This window comes from Colobus angolensis, unplaced genomic scaffold (genome assembly GCF_000951035.1).
Source record: "Colobus angolensis palliatus isolate OR3802 unplaced genomic scaffold, Cang.pa_1.0 Scaffold258, whole genome shotgun sequence".
In the NCBI taxonomy this organism is placed as follows: domain Eukaryota; kingdom Metazoa; phylum Chordata; class Mammalia; order Primates; family Cercopithecidae; genus Colobus; species Colobus angolensis.
Genome location: NW_012115799.1, coordinates 2,395,553 through 2,416,683, shown reverse-complemented (window position 1 = coordinate 2,416,683; position 21,131 = coordinate 2,395,553). Strand labels below are relative to the sequence as shown.

The following is a 21,131-nucleotide window of genomic DNA, read 5'->3' as shown; positions in this document are numbered from 1 at the left end:
AACACTTGATTTACATAAAGGATTGTTTTTTTTTTTTTTTTTCTCCAGGGTTTGTCATGTTTCCAGAATTCCCATTAGTCATTCTAGCAGTTTTCCTAAACTTTTCTGTCCAAAAATCATGTTGATGGTTCCACTAAAAATAAACTCATTGTCAATATTTTGCTGCTTGCTTTATAATTCTTTCTAACACAGGTAAATTGTACTTGTAGAATAAACTGATAATGTTATACTAATCTCCCAGGTGAAAACATAATAAATCTATCAGACAAGGACCAAAAATATCACTGCTTGTTCTGAACATAATGAAATGCAGGAATCTGCCTAAGTGACACTAAAGTAGGGGATATGCTCCAGAAATAAGAATGCTTACAACATGTTTAATGGATATCGGAAAAGATTTGTCTCATGTGTGAACAGTGTCTGCACACATAAAAACTTATTAAGCTAATGCCTCTCAGTCTAATTTCTTTTTGAAATAAAAATAAGTTGTAATCAAACCCTAACCTTAAAAGTTATATGACCTCTATTACCCTATGAACCACACAGTCATGGCTAAGAATAAGTGAAAAGATTAGATGAACACAATCTTAGAAAATTGTTTAAATGCCCTCAAAAATCTAAAGGTAATAAATATATTTGGGAATAAGCACATCAAATTCTATGACATCAATTTTTTTTTTTTCTACCTAGGATATACTCTTTCTTCCTCCAAAGATAGATTTTAGGGTTCTCAATAAGTGACCATTGCTTCTTAGAGAGGACAAATGAAGCAGTATCAGTATTAGGATAATGCTGACTCTCATCAGTAGTTCTACAGTTACAAAATTACAGTTGCAGGGGCTGGGCACAAGTGACTCATGCCTGTAATCCCAACACTTTGGATTGCTTGAGGCCAGGCATTCGAGACCAGCATGAGCAACACAGCAAGACCCCACCATGCATGCCTGTAGTCCTAGCTACTCAGGAGCCTGAGGCAGGAGGATCCCTTGAGCCCAGGAGTCCAAGGTTACAGTGAGCTATGATTGCACTGCTGCACTGGAGCCTAGGTAACAGAGCAAACCCTGTCTCTAAAAATAAAAATAAAAATAAAAAGTTACAGTTTATTTATTTTGCATCTTACATAAATGGCAGATCATCATTCATATGGTAAAAACATTGGCAGTAAAAGTTCAACATAATTATGACATAACTAACAGTCTATCTTTCAATTTAAGCTCTCATTTCTCCTCCGAACCCACCATCTTAACCATTAGTCCCTAAACTCTGTGGGATTATTCTCCCTTATTTTGTGCCTTTAATCACATTTCTCACCCATTAAAAGACATCTTTGGCCTTCCCCACTACTCTGTTAAGAATGGTGAGGGGTCTGACATTTTCCCTATTTGCTGGCTAATATGTTAGCCTGCCACAGTTTCATGGATGCTAACTGAAAACACAAGACTCCTGGGTCTGAGAGAAATGACCTCATTACTGAAGCCTCAAAAGTACGTATTTCCTGTTTTCATAGGTTTTCCCACCTTAATTTTCATAGGGACAATGTGTTGGGCAGCCCAGGTGAATACCATGCACATCACTGGTTTTTGACACAGCTAAGGGACCCTAAGCTCAGGAAGCTCCCCATCTTATAAAGGTCCTGCAAGAAAGCCTGATAATAAAGATATTATCTTTACTATCCTGGTCAGGAAACAAATCTGCCCTCTTCCTTAAGGCAGACACTATCTCTATTATATAGCCCAAGGCTGTTTGTTACACAAGCACTCTTGAAAAAGAGAGTAGGGGACACAAGCTGTCAAAAGATGTGTAGAAATGTCAGGGAGAATTCTTTCAAAACCCATCCTTAAAACTGCAATGTAACTCCTACTTCTTTCATAAGAGGCCACAGTAACCTTTTACTTCCAGCACTATATTTTCAGGGTCATTAGCATATCATTCACTGTTGTGTGGCATAATTTATGTTACTAACCTTATTGCTTAACATTTGTAAACCATTTAAATGAATTAAATTTTCATTTTGTCTTCTTAAGTAGTTTAGACTCACTGAAGGTACAAATTATTTAATAAGTCCCTTTTTAGCCCCACAAAATTCAGTGGAGCTATATTTTGAATACCTACTCATGTAATGTAAAAGTCAAAGTGATTTTTTAAAATATTTTATTCTAAACAACATGTAAGAAAATTGTAGTGGAAATTAACCTAAAGAGTTTTATTCTAAAATGTTTAGAAGAAAAATTAGTTATCAGAATGTAGCATCAACATTCCCTGTGCTATTTGCCTATCTTTTATATAGGAGATAATATGTTTTTAGTCAACTTTATTTGGAGTCAAATATCAAGGAATACCAATTCTCATGAATAAATAAAGTGTGAGTATAAGTCTAGTTTTAAGTTTTTGAATTAATAATGATCTGCTAAAAATTTGGAATGAAATCGGTTTTGACTTCAGGGAGCTTAATAACAAGAACCTCCAAGGTAAAAATCTTCAAATCTATATTTTATTAATTTTAAAAAAAATCAAACTATGTAAGTGCAGTTTTAAAAGCCAAATAATGATACATGAAACAACCTTAGGCATTTCCAATACCCAGAGGCAACCTTTTCTAATGCATCTCTTAACTATTTATGAATGGTTTTGCCTTCATATTTTTAAGTGTTGAACTATTTATAGACTTATTTTTCATTTTCATATTGTCTTGCTGATTTCTTCATATAGAAAGTAAGCATTTAACTCTTATACTAACCTTCCTTCATCCGCTATATATTTATAGCATGCCTGTGGTTAAATCAAGTGTTGTTATTATGACTATGCAAGCAATCTTTACAGCTGAACCTTGTAGTATATTTGGATTACATTTCATTTCATAGTTTCTTACATTCCCTTAATAACTCACATTTTGTATACTCAATTTTGTATCCAACTATCATTACCATATTATTAAGCTTTCCATGATAATTCATCTCTAAAATATCAGGTATCATTATTCCAGCTTCAATCTGTCCTGGTTGCTTCTGAGGCTCAATGTATGACAAGCTTCTATTGTCATGCCATCCTGCTTCCTTATCATTCTGAGATTAACTTCAGTATTTTCCTATACATAGCCTCCTATTTTGGGGATGATATTTCTTTCTTTTTTGTTTACTTCTTAGTTTTGGAGGAAAATAGATAAAAGTAGTATCCTCAGCAAGGGTGCATTAGCAAAAAAAAAATTGAAATCTTACTGGTCTAAAAATGTCTTTCTTCTTCTTTGATGTTTGAAAAAAAGATAGCCTAGCTGTACAGAAGATTCTAGTTGAAATAATTTTTCTTCAGAATTTGAAAAGCTTTACTCAGTTGCCTTCTAGCCCCAGATTTCCATTGTGCAGATCTGTGCCATTTTGATTCCTAATTTTGTATATGTGAGCATTTTGGAAAAAATAAAAACTCTTTGGACATTTTTAAGATCTTCGATTTTTTCCTAATGTTTTGAAGTTGTATGCTGATAAATGCATTGGTGAAGATTTTATTTATTCTACTGTGTTGAGGATCCAGCAATAGCTTTATAATTAAAAACACATGTTCAACTATGATAGGAAATTCTTAATTAAAAAAAAAACTTCAGTTTGACTCTGTTTGGAACTCTTATTATTCAAATGTTAGATCTGCTAGATTAACACGAATTTTCTTATCTTCTTTCTTATGTAGTATCCACTTGATTGTAAAATTTTGTTTTACTGTTTTATTTTCCAGCCCTTCCACTGTTTTATGTCATCACTTTTAATATTGTGAGAGCTATTTTATATTCTCTGAAAGTCCCTTGTTTGTGTTTTCCTGTTCTTGTTACATGAATGCAGTATTTTCCTTTTTTTCTGAGAATACTAATTGTATTAGTCCGTTTTCATACCGCTATAAAAAACTGCCCGAGACTGGGTAATTCATGAAAGAAAGAAGTTTAATTGATTCACAGTTCAGCATGATTGAGGAGACCTCAGTAAACTTACAATCACGGCGGAAGGCAAAGTGGAAGCAAGGCACCTTCTTCGCAAGGCGGTAGTGCTGAGCACAGAAGGGAAAGAGCCCCTCTTTAGTTAGTACTCACCTTCTTCACAAAGAAAGGTGCCGAGCGAAGTGGGGAAGAATCCCTCATAAAACCATCAGATCTCATGGGAACTCATTCACGATCGGGAGACACCCTCATGAGTCAATTACCTCCACCTGGTCTCTCCTTTGACACGTGGAGATTATGGGGATTACAATTCAAGATGAGATTTGTGTGAGTATGGGGGAAACTATGTTCAGACACACAGAAGCAATTTCCCCCAAGCAAAAACAATTGTAATTGTTAGCTTTTGATCAGAAATATTTGCATAAATAACCAAATCAGATTTGGGAAAGAAATTTAAGTCACTGTGTGGTTATAAAATCTACCAGCCTATAAATATATTTTATCAATAAATTATATTTCCTAAAACTCTTGGAATGCTTTTACAATTCTTAAATGATAAAATTATAGGTCCTATAAATTGAGGAACATGATTATAATAATTTTTCAAACTGTATTCTTGATTAACATAGTAAAAAAAATTGCATGTGGTAGTTCCTTTATAAAATCTAAATAGCTTAATATTTTATCCTAAATGAAATTTTAGAAAATTATGTGGGAAAAAGTCTCCAATAAAGATACATAAACTTTCTCAAAGTGATAAAAATGTTAATATAGCTATTACAAAGATTTCAAAATATCGATCTAAAGAAGTCATCTCATTTTATATTATTCACCATTGTGTTAAATTCCTTTCCTGAAACTACATTTCTTCATCAAAATAATGACTGGTTAGCACGTAATTTTATTTTAGGAAGGTTTTTGCTCTAAAGGTAGAAAGTTGTATCAGAACATAGGATTTAATGAGAGATACCCATTTTCACTATTACAAAAACTCTCTAAGACTACTGATGCATTACATTAATATCTACATTATATGTTATTATATATCAATAGATAATGGGGCAGAGTTTAGAGATAATATTTTACAAGGGATTCAAGAATAAATTCTAACATTATTAATTACTATTTTTGGTAAATCCAAGTCATAGTCTGCCTCAGCTTGGTGTTGTAAAAATATTTTTTACTGCCGATTTTGCATGAGCGTATTTTGTTTTTATGCATATCCTGTTTCCAAGTTCTACTGATGGTGATGAAAGTGCCACATGTGAAATCAGTTTACAAAAAGAAACAGAAACCTACAATGCAGTGGATGATTTTAAAGGCGTGATTCCAAACAGAAAAAAAAAGTCCTTTTTTTTTAGCATTTCCTAAAGTAATCAAAGCAAAAGCATCTGAAATGAATTAAGTCATTCACCTGCTTGTAGCTTATATAAGTGAGTATCTATTCAAGAAAGCTGTCCAACATCCAATCAAAATTAGAGCACAAATAAATCTTAAGGATTACAATTCAAATTTAGACACCAACATTGCCAAATTTAAACATAACATGAATACACTAGTCATGTCTTTATCAGCAATGATAAAGCATGTTTTAAATTATAGAAATTCAGGTAGAGAAAATGTACTTGAACCGAAAAACTCTGGTCTTCAATCAAGGTTGTATTTGGAGCACATGAACTCCTTAGATGGGTCTAGAGATCTCTGTTGTTAAGTGTTCTTATCACTCAAAGCATGTTTGAAAATTTACTATCTGAAGGAATTCATTTATTCAAGCCCTCAAAAATAGGCATAACTACTTTAAATGTATGTTTACATCCACAGAGTAGAAAGATCTCTGGCGCTAAAGGTAAGGCATTCTCTGGGAAATTGATATTAGAGAGATGTCATGTTTATTTATAGAGTATAGAACTTAACATCATGTTATTTTCTCAAATGGTACAATTTTAGACAGCTTGTTAATAAATCCTAGCCACCAAACATGTACTGAAAATAGAACTTCAACATGATATGCATCACAGTGATATTTCACTGAAATAACATAAAACGAGATGCTTGTCAAGTCGAGGTTGCATGAGAAAACCTCAAAGGAAGTCAAAGAAGAGGAAGGTAACAAAACAAATGTCTTCAGGCGTGGTTGAGTGGAAGAGGAGTCAGACTTTAAAAGGCTAGCAGGGTTTGGGAAACCTGGAGAGAACAGTGCTATTATTTCCAGTAAGGTGTGCGATATGAATAAGATACTCAGGCACAAACCAGTCTGCAGAGCAAGAGATATGAGCAGGTAAAAAGGAGAAGGGATAATGGATACTAGCAATGAAAAAGGCTTTCTAGTAAAACGAAAAAAAGAAAAATATTTTTTAAGTCTCTAAAAATGTGAATTTCCCCCTTTAACTTGTTAACCCAGCAATACGATTTTTAAATTATCAGACCTATTGTAGAAACGCAAGCCAAAATTCCATATTCAAAACCTTTGGAGTATGTGCTTCAGAAATTTTCAGATTTTAGAAAGGTAATATAGTATACATGCCATCTATTATATAACACACTCAGCTGGATCTTTGGTTATATTGTGTAATCAAACACATTTCCTGGGCAAAACGTGATTATTCAAAGTCTGGTAAATAAAGAGTGTAAAGCTTTTTTCTACTTTTCTATTCAAGTCATTTCAGGTCAAATTTTGACACCACACTAGCTAACATCAAGTTTTGCTTACAAAAGTTACAAATAAAACACACCCAGTGGTTTTCAGAATTTTTTAGATTTTAGAATTGTATTTAAGGTATTGAAGAGGTGTATTTTAAAATTTAATGACCTAAACTACAATAACTAAAAGAGCAGAAGTATGTACTCTAGACTATTAAATTACAAAAAGTATTCAATTCTGTAAATTAAACTTAATCTAATTTAAAATTGCATATGAACAAAAACACTGAAAATATTTGGTCAGGAAAATGGAAGCCAGGGGCTACATTATTTTGGGTAGTATACAGGTATGGTCAACCTGTGCACCCACAATAAGGAAAGGGTGGTACAGGGGATGAAGGTTTCCAAATTATGCTGAGGGATGAGTGGGGAGGTGCCTTAGGAAATAGAAGATACCAGAGAGGATGAAACAAGGATTTCTCGCCCATCCTTTCCAGAAGGAAAGCAGGTATCTGAATGTGGAAAGCAAATTCCAAGTGCTGCTTTATCACCCACATCTCAGTCATCTGAATAACTAAATGAGATTCAGCAGAGCATCTCACAAATAGACCATGTATAATTTCAAGCCCCTTCCTAACTATGTAACATCCTATCCTGCGCTGAAAGAAAGGAAAGGGAAAAGAAAGGAAGATAGGCAGAAAAACAATATCCTCTCACTTGTTACTTATGTCTAAATTACTTTAAGAAAAGAAAAATAATTACCTTACACTAGAGACTTAAAAATTAAAATGCAAATTCTTGTAAAAACATAATGAAGTGATAGAAAAACCTGGGCAAAAGACCAAATTAAATGTAGGCCTTTGCTTTGTTTCAGTGGGGAAATAAGTAAGGAGACCAAAAAGATTTAAAATATTATCATCAAGAGCAAAATGTAGGAAAATGAGACTAAGAACAAAAATAAATCAACAAACACTTTTCAGGTGGCACAGCACCGTCCAGGGTTGATGCTGATTACTTTTAACAGAGTTGGACCAAAAGCAGACTATACGTAGAGATTTTTGGTCATTTACAGGCCAATTCATAATGCTCTGTTTGTATGATGTACATTAAAAAAAAAATAGCTGTATTCACATGTAGGTAAAATTCACAAATATATGTTAAAGAATATACAGCATGATCCTATTTTAATAAAAATATAAAAATGCATGTATATATGTATATATAAAGATAAAATAAGTATACATTAAAACACTAGTTATTGGTGGGATTACTCACGGTTATTGTCTTCTTGTTAATGTTGTTCCTAAGTGTTCTACAATGAATATGTATTATATCATAGAAGTTACGAAAGTTTCTAGTGAAGATTCCTTTCTTCAGGGATGTTTTAAGGGAGCTATCATTATTTTACACAGTTTTCATTCTCAACTAAACAGAACTCTACGTTTTCTTGAGAAAACCACAGACTTGTAGGACAAAAGAAATCCGTACTAGGCTTAATTATAGTTTTCTGGAAAATTTACTTACAGTATACATCCACTCTGATTGACTTTATCGCTGGGGACCCCAAGCCATTCTCTGCTTTACAGTAATACCGGCCTCCTTGGTGTCGCTGAATATTTGTAATCCTCAAAGTCTCATTGAAGACACTTGAGTCTTGGAATCTGTCAGAGGCACTTCCTGCTGTTTTGGTCCACCTGATCTGAGCAAGCATCAACAAAGATTGTTACTTTAGGTTGGTTTCCCCACAGATAAATCAAATAGCAATCACTCATTTGAAGAGTTTGCATTTAGAGCTGCTACATTGCCTCTCCCATCAAATTATTGAAAAAAAAATTAAGGTTTACAGATACGATTGAATTTTAAAAATTTTAATGTAATGTCATCATTGTACAGTGTGTGTAATTTGCATTCAATTGCATAGACTTCATCAATTGCCTAATCAGTGTGGAGGGCAATATAAATTATAACATAAAGGGAGTTAAATATCAGTAGTACATTGAAAATACAGATTAACTTTTCTTTTTGTTGGACATTTAAATTTGTTTTTCATATTTTCCAAACCTTGTCAGATTATTTTACTTATTTAGTCCAAGTAGGTTCTCATTTTATTTTTGGACTCGCCTCCTTCTTTTATTTGAAATTTCCTATTTGATTTGAATAGTTTAGACATAATACCATAATAGCTTATTGAAATTATGTATAATTTTAAACACCTGGTTGTTTAAGAGTTTTTTTTCTGTGATGGCTTTGCTGGAATAAGCTCACAAATGATTTGTCTATTTTGATCATTAGTATTCACTTTACATCAATAATTATTTTTAAAAAAATATGTAAAGTTTTCAAGGAGAACATTTCTAGTAAACTGCCAAAACATTTTGAATATCTAAAACATTTCATTATAAACAATACCATTCTTTTAAACACAGCTGTGTACAACAGACTTCGTTTTTGCTAGCAATAATGACTGGTATTCAACTCAACTTTTGTGTATTTTAGTGTATAAAACCTGAATAAAAGCCACATGCTCATACTGTAAAGTGATACGAAATAGAAAGTAAAAATAATTTGATTTTATTTCCCTTCGTGCCCCGCTATATATTTTAGTTTGTTTTTATGTTAAGGTTGAGAAACAGCTGATAGAAATCCTCTGTTCAAACACATATGCTGTGACATGGAAAATGAAACTAAATACTGAATCATCAAAACACAAATCCTATACTATTGCCATTATATATACCTATTTTCATATGAAGTTAATTAAAATGTATGATCTAATGGCATAAAAAGTATCTTTAAAAAGTTATCCACATAATTAAAATATCTGTATAAATATAACCATGTTTGCCCTTAATTGTGAATGGAATAAAAATGTTATTAAGAGATGAATTTTTTAAAAATCTGTAAATCACAAAAAGAAATACCAAATATTTATTCAAAATCTTCTGTATATCTGGAATACACAAAGATGCAAATGGCATAATTTCTGATTTCCAGTAGTTTATAAATGTATTACTAATATACCCATAAGAAGAAAAGGAGAATTGTGTAAATTATGTCAAAAATGGAAGCATACTCACACTTTCACTTAGCAATTATCTGGTTAAAATTTACCTTACTAACATATTTGCAAAATAATGCATAGAAATTAGCCTACTGTATGTGTGTAAAATACACATATGTGTGTAAAATACTGTAACACTGGAAATGATATAAATGCTAAATGATAGAGAGGTGGTTATGAACTGACTCTAAAAGTGAACTGAATACAGTCATTAGAAAAAATAAAATACAAAATGTATTATTAAGTTAAAAAAGACAAAAAGCAAGAAACAGAAGAGAATATTCTCGTCTGTGTAAAAATAGCATATGTGTATATTTGTGTGTGTACATATTACTAAATGTTTATTAAAATTACACAAGGAAACATACAAAGCTCTGTAAATGAGACTGGGAGTAAAAAGAGGATAGTGAAATGTGTTCTTTTCTTAAGTTTTATTCTAAATTCTTATTTATACTTAATTTACTTTACCAGAAGCAAATATTGTGTTTATTATAAAGAAGTTTAAAAAAGTGAAACAATTCTCAAATGAAACATAGGAAAGAGAAAAGTAAACAATAGAAGTAGAAAGGAATGCAAATAATCACTTAGAAAATTTTTCCTCCCTTTTTATTCTCTACTTTTAAGAAATAAATACTGAAATAAAATATTCCTGAGTAGTAGAAAGACATAAATTTACAAATTGGGAGAGTTTACCAAGTCATATGGCTAACTGATGACGAAAGAAACCTCCATATATACTCTGATAAAAACTGTGACCTCTAAGTCTACAAAGAAAATTGTTCAGCCTTCCAGGAAAAAGGGACCAACTTGTAATGTCATAGGGCCTGGTCACTCCCTAATGTTAAGTATTTCCTTCTTCTTAAACCCCAAATTATTAATTGCCACATGGCTGCCCGGGATAAAAACATTTCCCAGTCATCCATTTAGCCACATTCTTGCTGTTTCAAGCAGAAATGTCCTTATAGGGAAGCAGCACTTCATGTTTTGCACATTTTTTGGTAGCTTCCATTTGAACAGTCAGCCGATTTGAAAGGAAAATCAAGCACAGAGAAGTAGTAAAATAGAAGAAACCTGAAATCCTGACACCATGGAGTTATACCTACCTAACCTAAACGGTTGATAGCCCTGGACTTCTATATGGGGAAAAATAAAATTCTTGTTTACTTCTTCTTCAGGTTTTTCTGTGACTGATAGCCAAACTCAATTCTAATTGATTTTCCTGGAGTGGTATGGAGTTCAGTTTGTCTTCAGGATTCTCATTTCCAGCACCGAAAGCTCAAAAACAGTGGAATAACATCCACATTTACTGAAAAAGGTGAGGGAAAGGGAAATCTCCCAGTAGTCCATACCCATTCAAGAGCTCATTTGTCTGAGGGTGAAATAAAAATATTCAGTGCTATGCAAACATGTTAACCTCAGGGTTCAAATAGCCCCGCATGATGAAAATCTTTGAAACACTCTAACTCCCAACACATGAATTGTATCTGAGGTCTGGGATTTTGAGAAGATATAGAAAAGCACATTGTAGTGGGCAGTTAATAGATACTCATTTAATGAATAAGGAGGATTTCCTTGGGTTAGTATACAATTTAAATACTAAGTAAAGTTTCTTAAAACCAAAAGGACATAGAATAAGAAGATCTGTAATAACCTAGCAAAACCTAGAAGTTTGGGGTGGGAATGTAATGCAAAGCAGAGGTAACATTGTAGGGATGGAAGGAAAGGAAAGGAGAGAAAAACGTTAGTCTGGAATCTTAAACTTTGGGATAATTGAAAGGGGAAAATGTATCCCTGTGGGAGAAACAGTTAGGTATCTTGTTTATACATTTTAAAAAGCATAAATGTCAATTAAAATAACAGAAAAAAAAATCAGTTTCATTAATTGGAAGGAAACATGAGATAAAGTTGGCCGGGCGTGGTGGTTTACGCCTGTAATCCCAGCACTTTGGGAGGCTGAGGCAGGTGGATCACGAGGTCAGGAGATCGAGACCATCCTGGCTAACACGGTGAAACCCCAGCTCTACTAAAAATACAAAAAATTAGCCGGGAGTGGTGGCAAGCACCTGTAGTCCCAGCTACTCAGAAGGCTGAGGCAGGAGAATTGCATGAACCCAGGAAGTGGAGCTTGCAGTGAGCAGAGATCACACCACTGCACTCCAGCCTGGGCGATATAGCCAGACTCAGTCTCAAAAAAAAAGAGATAAAGCGAAGAGAGTGGAAAAAATATAAACTTGATAAAATGGGCAGAAAAAAAATAGGGCAAAGGTAAAAGAAAAATGTATAATTTAAAATGAATACATATTTAATTTTTATTTTATTTTTAATTGGCAAATATATACGTGTGTATATATACCTGGGGTATGATGTGATGTTTTAATATAAGTTTACGTTGTGGAATGATAAATCAAGCACATTGATAAATTCATCTCCTCGAATACTTTTTTGTGGTGAAACATTTGAAATCTACTCTTTTATTAATTTTGAAACTGGTTAACAGTACATTATTATTAACTAGAGTCACCATTCTATGCAACAGACCACTATAGAGTAAGAAGAGTAAGATACAACATTTATATCAGTCATAGACTAGATGTGAATAGACTGACTTTGCCCACTGAAAGTGCCTACTAGACTGAATTTAAAAGCTAAAACAAGCTTGCGGGCAGTTAACGGTGTATATATATAATACACTGTATAATACACCAATGTGTATATATAATATATATACACATATATATATAATATGTGTATATATAATATATATACACATATATATATAAATGTGTATATATAATCTTGTAATGTGTAATCTTAATATGTATATTAAGATTAAATTAATAATAAATTTGCAGTTAAAAACTAACAGGAAGAGAAAGGCATCACTTTTTGTAATATTAAAAGTCAAAAGCATAAATATATTACTTGTAATTGGTATTCAGTAAAGCACAGAGCCACTAAAGACAAAAAGCAAACAAAATTAAAAAGGGAAGAATTTGACAAACATGCAATTGCAGTAGAAAGTTCCAATACAGCTCTCTGAGATTCAGGCAGTTCTTGATAGTGCAACTTTTTTAGTTAAGAGGAAAGACAGGACAAACTAAAAAACTACAATCAATATATAAGACTAATAAATATACAGAAAGTCGTCTATCCACAGCATTAGTAATTTTTTTCTCACGTGCATTAAATATTTACAAAAATTGATCATGTAGTTGATAGCAAAGTAAAACTTCACTAATAAAAAATTAGAGGTAGGACAGGCATGCTATCGAAACTTAGTTCAATACGTTATAAATAACTTATCAAAAGATGACTAATACATAGAAACCTTTATTCACATTGTTATTGTTCAAAGAGAAAATTAAAAAGAAAATTGCTAAGTATCCAGAAGCCAATGAACAGAAAACCATTTCATACTAAAATCTATCAATATAGTTGTACTGGTCTGTTTGCACACTGCCCATAAAGACATACCTGAGACTGAGAAGAAAAAGAGTTTTAATTGGACTTACAGTTCCAAATGGCTGGCAAGGCCTCAGAACCATGGCAAGAGGCAAAAGGCACTTCTTACATGGTGGTGGAAAGAGAAAATGAGAAAGAAGCAAAAGTGGAAACCCCTGATAAACCCGTCAGATCTTGTGAGACTTATTCACTATCGCAAGAATAGCACCAGAAAGATCGGCTCCCATGATTAAGTTACCTCCTCCTGGGTCCCTCCCAGAACATGTGGAAATTCCAGTAGATAAAATTCAAGTTAAGATTTGGGTGGGGACACAACCAAACCATATCAACAGTGAAAACAATACATATAGGAAAATATAAACCTTACGTACTCTCTACATATTAAGGAATGAATGAATAAATAAATAACTCAACTGAATTTATTTTAACTTAATTCAGTACTCATCGGAATTTATTTTAATTTAATTTTGGCTTGAGCTGTATCCTAAACTACTGCTTGAGATTGTTTAGGAGAGAGGAACAGGCAAAAAGCATCTGCTAGTTGTTTTTTACAGAGGTTCTAGAAGCTGCCTCATGACACTGCTTATATGATATGGTTATTCTTCCTTAGTTACAAGAAATGCTGGGAAATATACTCTTTACTCTGAATAGCATCTTCTTCCTCTCCCCCACCTAAAATTTGATAGTTTCTTAATTCTGGAAAAACAGAAGAGTGGATGTTTGGGACAACTCCTAGTTTCACAATGTGAATAAAATACATCCAAATTTCAGATATGCTGTTGCATTAGTCCATTCTCATGCTGCTATGAAGAAATACCCAAGACTAGGTAATTTATAAAGCAAACAGATTTAATTGACTCACAGTTCTACATGACTGGGGAAGCCTCAAGAAACTTACAATCATGGTGGAAGGGGAAGCAAAAACATCCTTTTTCACACGGCGGCAGGAGAGAGAAGTGCTGAGCAAAGTTGGAAAAGGCCCTTAAAAAACCATGAGATCTTATGAGGACTCACTCACTATCAGGAGAACAGCATGAGGGGAACCACCCCCATGATTCAATTATCTCTCACTGGATCCCTTCTCCCACACATGGGGATTGTGGGAACTATAATTCAAGAAGAGATTTGAGTGGGGACACAGCCAAACCATATGAGCTATATTATTACATTTGTGTTTAAATCCTCTTACAATGTAACATTAAACTCATTTCTGCAAAAACAACATTAACAGAAAAAGAATGAATGATACGAGAGTTTAGGAAATACTTTTCTTGGTAACTCTTCCTAATCTGAAGAAACAACATGGAGATTCTCTTTTTTTTTTGAGATGGAGTCTGGCTCTGTCTCCCAGGCTGGAGTGCAGTGGCCGGATCTCAGCTCACTGCAAGCTCCGCCTCCCGGGTTTAGGCCATTCTCCTGCCTCAGCCTCCCGAGTAGCTGGGACTACAGGCGCCTGCCACCTCGCCCGGCTAGTTTTTTGTATTTTTTAGTAGAGACGGGGTTTCACCGTGTTAGCCAGGATGGTCTCGATCTCCTGACCTCGTGATCCGCCCGCCTCGGCCTCCCAAAGTGCTGGGATTACAGGCTTGAGCCACCGCGCCCGGCCGGAGATTCTCTTATTTTAGGCCTATTCAATTCCCAATAGTCTTATTGATATAGCTAAAGATATAGATATAGATATAGATATTTCCTGAAACATCATTGCTTTTACATAGCCTTAAATAAAATCAGTATTGACTGAGATAGTCTTAGGAAAATATTAAAAACCTGAAGCATAGATAGACTTGGCTGAATCCAAAAAGTATATTGTGTACATGCAACAAACGCAATAAAAACTTTGACCTGAGACTTCTAGGTTGCCCCATTTAATTAATGTCTAGTGAATGAGGATTTGTACACTGAAGCTCCTTTCTATTGTTTGCCAAGGAGTTCAGCCAGATGTATTCATATCAATGTGAGCATTGTCCCAGTATTATTTATACTCTGAAGGAAGATCCTTTAGCGGTAAGAGAATCCTTGAGAAAAAATCAGATAAACATCACCTGACCTGCTATAATTATTGGGATGATCTGCCACCAGAGCCTTGGGAACTAAACCTAAAAAGATTACAGAGTGCCAGCTTGCAAGAGTATTAAGAACTATTAATGGTATGTAATTATTAATAGGCAGTGTTTATTAGAGTTTTCAAAATAAAAGTTATTCCTTTCTCCTGCACTGGTATCAGGGAAAATTACAGAAGAAATAGGTTCTCTTTGAATTACTTAATAGAATAAGTGGAATTCTGAATGGCGCAGGACTCTAGAGCATACAGGTACAATTTTTAATAAATTGTATCAGTCTACAATAATTATAGAAATATGTCTCACTTATTTCTAAATCTGTTTTTATAAGAAAAAACACAATTTTCTAACAAAGCAAAAAAAAAAAATTAACCTTAACAATTCTCTATGCATAAAAAATCATTTTTCTAGTATATCCAGAATATTAGGGACCATGATTACTATTACTATTACCACCACCACTGATACTACTAAGATGCAATTTGAAATATTTCTACAAGATATATGCAGATAAGAAGCTCATGACAGTAATAGAAAAAGGGAGACTGGCCAGCTCTTGGGGAGGCCAAGGCAGAAGGATGGATTGAAGCCAGGAGTTTGAGACCAGTCTGGGCAACATAGAGAGATCCCTCTCTCTACAAAAACTAAAAATAAAAAAAATTCCTGGCTGCAGTGAGTTATGATGGCACTCCAGACCAGGCAGCAAAGTGAGACACTGTCTCACCATAAATAAACAAATAGGAGGAGTCTGAAGAATAAGGGATTCACAAAGCAGGTCTACTCACTATGCAGAAAACAGAATGATGAAGAGGGACTCACCACGGTAGACAAGAAACAGAGGTAAAATACTGAGGTGAGGACATGATATTTCTGAACACTAGACGGGCCTTAAAGCAGATAGCAATAGGTTTTCTGATCCTTTTTTGCATTTGTCTTTTCTTTGAATTTAACCTTTGAGGAATTTACTCACCTCTTGTGTGAATAAACAATCGGAGAAAACAGATAAACTTAGTACTTTTTTTTTTTTTTTTTTAAACAGAGTCTCGCTCTGTCACCCAGGCTGGAGTGCAGTGGTTGGATCTCGGCTCACTGCAAGCTCCGCCTCCCAGGTTTACGCCATTCTCCTGCCTCAGTCTCCCGAGTAGCTGGGACTACAGGTGCCGGCCACCTCGCCCAGCTAGTTTTTTTATATTTTTTAGTAGAGACGGGGTTTCACCATGTTAGCCAGGATGGTCTCGATCTCCTGACCTTGTGATCCGCCTGTCTCGGCCTCCCAAAGTGCTGGGATTACAGGCTTGAGCCACCACGCCCGGCCAAATGACACAGTACTTTTCTTAAACAGCATCAGACTTCCTATATGCATCTGAAGCACTACGATAGGGCCTGCTGGCACTATTTCACACCAGAGGTGACAGAGGAGGGTACATCTTGGTGCAAATGCTTATAAATATAAAATGCTGGAAATTAATGCAATCATCATAGAGAGGTTTGATTTTGTAGCACGGCCAAGACATTACTCCTGGGCCCCAAACCACCATTATCAGAATTCGATTTCTTTAAAAGTTTACAAAATGTTATTGTTCCATCCTCTGATTTTAATGCCACGACATGCTTAGAAGGTAAGAAAACTTTTTCTCCCCATTTTACAGCTCCAGTCCTTCCATGGCCATGAGACTATGTGCATTATATACTGGGATCCTTTCTAACTTGAAAGTTCTCCCTTTTTCCTTCATTTAGTATCTAGTTAATACGCTCTGGTCCTCCAGATATCATTTTATTAGAAAGCTTTCCCTCTCTCAGAGCTCTATTATGTCCTGCCCCCTTTGTTGCCATGGCACTCTGAGATTCTCTCTGTGAGAGTGCTTATCACATGCTTTAGAAATCAGCTGTTTAGATGTTGTAGGAGAAAACTGGTGTTCTGTCTGATTCCCTTAGAGCCCTTTACTTTTCCTATATGTTACCTCACTAGGACATTTTGTTTTTCATGAAATAAGGTACTAGGGATCAGTTTCTCCTAAGGGCATTTCCTTAATAAATCACTTGCACATGAATCCTCATCTCAAGCTCCATTTCTAAAGAATCAGACCAGAAACAATGATTTTGCCTTAACCAATGGTAAGTTCATTAAGGCAAGGACTATTCTTAAACTTGGTATCTCCAGCCCAAATAACTGAGCCTGAGACATAGTAATGATTAAAAAAAATATATCATTGTTGCTTGAATTGATTCCTGGCACTCTAATTCTGCTAAGAATACAATTATGAATTAGACAAAATCCCACTCCATGATGCATCCAAAATAGAATGAGTTTAGTCTATTTTGGTGGTGTTTACTTATCTCCCTGACTTCTGAACAATTGACTGCCTTAAAGCCTCATCATTTTCTTTGTACATTTACTTCCTCAGTCACTTTATGGAGTACTTTAAATACAATTTATGTAATGATGGTTCCTAAATTAGTATTTGTAGTTCAGGCCTCTCCTCTGAATCCCAGACTTTTAGCCACCAAGTGCCTGCTCTCCATTGCCAACATAACATATCCAAAATGAACTCTTGATCTCCCCTCCAAACCAATTCTCCCAGTCTTTCCCATCTCGATTAATGGTAACTCCATCCTTCCAGTTATTCAGACCAAAACTTTACAGTCCACCTTGATGAAAAGAGAATGCTAATAAAAACACAAAATACTAGTATTTATCTCAGTTATAAAAAAACTATACTGCATCTGTGATAGACTTTAAAACGTGTTTTATAACTTGAAAAGTAGTAAAATAGTCATTTACTAAATTTTCTTGTTTGTCAGGGATCCCCAAGACCCCATCAAGGTTCAATGATTCACAGAGGACTTTGTGGAACTCATTATACAGTCTCATTATACAGACTGATGGTTTCACTTACAATTTTTTTGACTTAGTGATGTTTCTACTTGACTTTTGACTTTACGATGGTGTGAAAAAATACACATTCAGTAGAAACTGTACTTCAAATTTTGATCTTTTCAATAAATTACAGGAGGTATTCAACACTTTATTACAAAATAGGCTTTTTGTTAGATGATTTTGCCCAGTTGTATGATTGATAACGTAACTGTTCTGAGCATGTTTAACTAGCATGTTAAGGTAGGCTAAGCAAAGCTATGATGTTCAGTAGGTTAGGTAAATTAAAGCATTTTTTTCTACTTACAGTGGGTTTATTGGAATGTAACCTCATTGTAAGTCAACAAGCATATGTATAGTTATATTCATGACTATGATATATTATAGTGAAAGAAGACAAAGCACAATTAATAAAAGGAAAAGGTGTATTGGGCAAAGTTTGGTGAAAAAAGGATACAAGCTCCTGAGTCCTCTCCCTATGGAGTCACACAGGACATGTTTAATGTTGAATTATGACAGCTCTTGGGAAATGCTGTCTACCAGGGAAGTTCATTAGAAACTCAGTGCCCAGGCCGGGCGCGGTGGCTCAAGCCTGTAATCCCAGCACTTTGGGAGGCCGAGAGGGGCGGATCACGAGGTCAGGAGATCGAGACCATCCTGGCTAACACGGTGAAACCCTGTCTCTACTAAAAATACAAAAACTAGCCGGGCGAGGTGGCGGGCGCCTGTAGTCCCAGCTACTCGGGAGGCTGAGGCAGGAGAATGGCGTAAACCCAGGAGGCGGAGTTTGCAGTGAGCTAAGATCTGGCCACTGCACTCCAGTCCGGGCGACAGAGCGAGACTCCGCCTCAAAAAAAAAAAAAAAAAAGAAACTCAGTGCCCAATATTTTTGCCGGGGACTGGCCACTTAGGCACCCTCTGCCCAGTATATCAAAATTCCAGTCTCCCAAAACTAAAGCAAATTTCCAGCATAAGCTATATTGTTTGCAAAAAAAAAAAAAAGAAGAGGAAGAAATAGACATAGTGAGCTACTCTTATCAGCTGGAGAATGGTGGGACCTCTCTTGAAATCCAAATACACATTTGCCAGCCAAAGGCCAACCTTGCAAGCAGGCATGGCATTTTCAAGCTTGCTAGATTAACTATTTTCTTTTTTTACACACATATAGTATACCGTGTAAGCAGAAGTGTCACGTGGGAATTCTGAAGAAGCTCCTTAAAAGGAGTTTATATTTCTAGCTTTTCTTCCTATTCCTGAAATTCAAATGTGATAACTGGGAATTCAGGATCCAATTTAAATTGTGGGCATACCTCAAGATAGGAGTCACGTGCTAAGAATGGGTCCCTGGTGACACCATGAAGCCACTATACCATCTCAATAATCTCTATCACTAAACTTTCTTTTCTGTGAGCAGAATTGATGCCTATCTTGTTTTAACTATTATTTCTAAATTCAGAATTAGAAGCCAAACAATTTATAATGAAAAATTAATTAATAAAAATAAAACAAATACATTTTTAAAATGTGAAGGCCCTGTAAATAAAAGATCTTCTCTGTTAATCAAATGCAAAATAATAAAAGTAATGCCCTTGAAGAAACAACTAAAAGTAACTAAAGAAATATAGGAAACTGCATTCATTAGAAATGCTATATTTTAAAAATCTAAAAAAAAAAATTGAGTAGCAGCTCATGAGGGAAAGAATAAACTATTCATTTAAAAAAATTAAACTGGGCCTTTAATAGCCTAAAACAGGAAATCATAGCTTAATTATCAATATGTCATTTTTATGTAGGTAAAGATACTGTAATGACATACAGTATATTCGAAGCCCTTTTTTGTAATGAGAGTTAATAAACACAGGAAGATATTCCAGTTGGCTGTAATGTTTCTCCCATAACTTCAAAAGATTTTCCTGATCTAAATTTGGCACTTTTATACTTAATAATCAATATTGATTTATCAGACATTTCACAAATGGAAGATATTTTTTACGTGTTGCACAGCATTTCCATCTTTTCCTTAGGAGTTTCTTATGGGAATTTTTTTTCCACCATTACTCTCAATCTTGTTGAAAATGAAGCAGAAATTCCTTTAATGATTTTTTATAATAGAATATAATCTAAATTAACAATATTACAAACACTGACGAGTATTAGAAATGTAATAAAAAATAAATTGCTCTGTTCCACCGTGCTCTACTACAGTCATATTTACATCTATTCATAAAGTAACCAAATAAACTCCTGCTATTCAAGGGATAAAACACCAGCACTATTATACAACAGCATCATTATAGAAAAATGGGATGCTTCCAAGGCATATAGTTTTGACATAGATATTTATAATTACACCATCCAAATATTCTCCTGGCAGGTAAATTTAGCCAGACTACACCAAATACATAATACAGTGCAATTCTAACAGTGTTTTCTAATAATTCATCTAAAATTCCCCCCAAAACAAGTTACATTAAAATGGCTTAAGGAATATTATAGAATGAATCACCTGCCCCTCTGCATTTTTCCAGGCACCTAGAACTGGGAGGAGAAAATTAACATCTCCAATTCCTATGGGTACATTTTCAAGCTTATGGACACATTTTTACCTCACATTTTGCCACTATGATATCTGAACTACTTTTAGAAAACTAAGAACAAGAAAAACATCATATTTTATGGGTATCTTGCAATATTTGGAGATGTCAATGACCTTTACATCTAACTGTCAGTTTACAATTCAAACTCCATTCAACATCCAGATGATTGGAAAATATCAATAAGATATGCAAAACTAAACAGAGGTATAAGAAATAATATACATTAAAGAGGACCATTTTAAATGTTCATATAAATAGTCCAATTTTAGGACCAATGAATCAGAGAGCATTAACAGTACACTATTCCTACACACATTTGAAATATTTCAACCCACTAGATTAATGTCAGGGTTAAATATTGCAACAATTTATATTTAACCTCTTTGGATTTTGAATAAAGCTTAAAAAGATAAGAAATGTGAACTAGGCCGGGCGCGGTGGCTCAAGCCTGTAATCCCAGCACTTTGGGAGGCCGAGACGGGTGGATCACGAGGTCAGGAGATCGAGACCATCCTGG

At 34.5% G+C, this 21,131-nt stretch overlaps 1 protein-coding gene across 2 annotated transcripts in view; it reads right to left on the bottom strand.

The window, feature by feature from the left end:
• The window catches only part of MDGA2 (MAM domain containing glycosylphosphatidylinositol anchor 2), an 825,087-nt gene that overhangs the window by 369,071 nt on the left and 434,885 nt on the right, over positions 1-21,131 (bottom strand). The window contains exon 3 of one of the 2 annotated variants that reach the window (XM_011947064.1): positions 8,084-8,258. In XM_011947064.1, coding sequence (XP_011802454.1) covers positions 8,084-8,258 — 175 coding nt within the window. The remainder of the gene's footprint in view (positions 1-8,083; positions 8,259-21,131) is intronic. The other variant, XM_011947065.1, reaches the window with a different exon arrangement.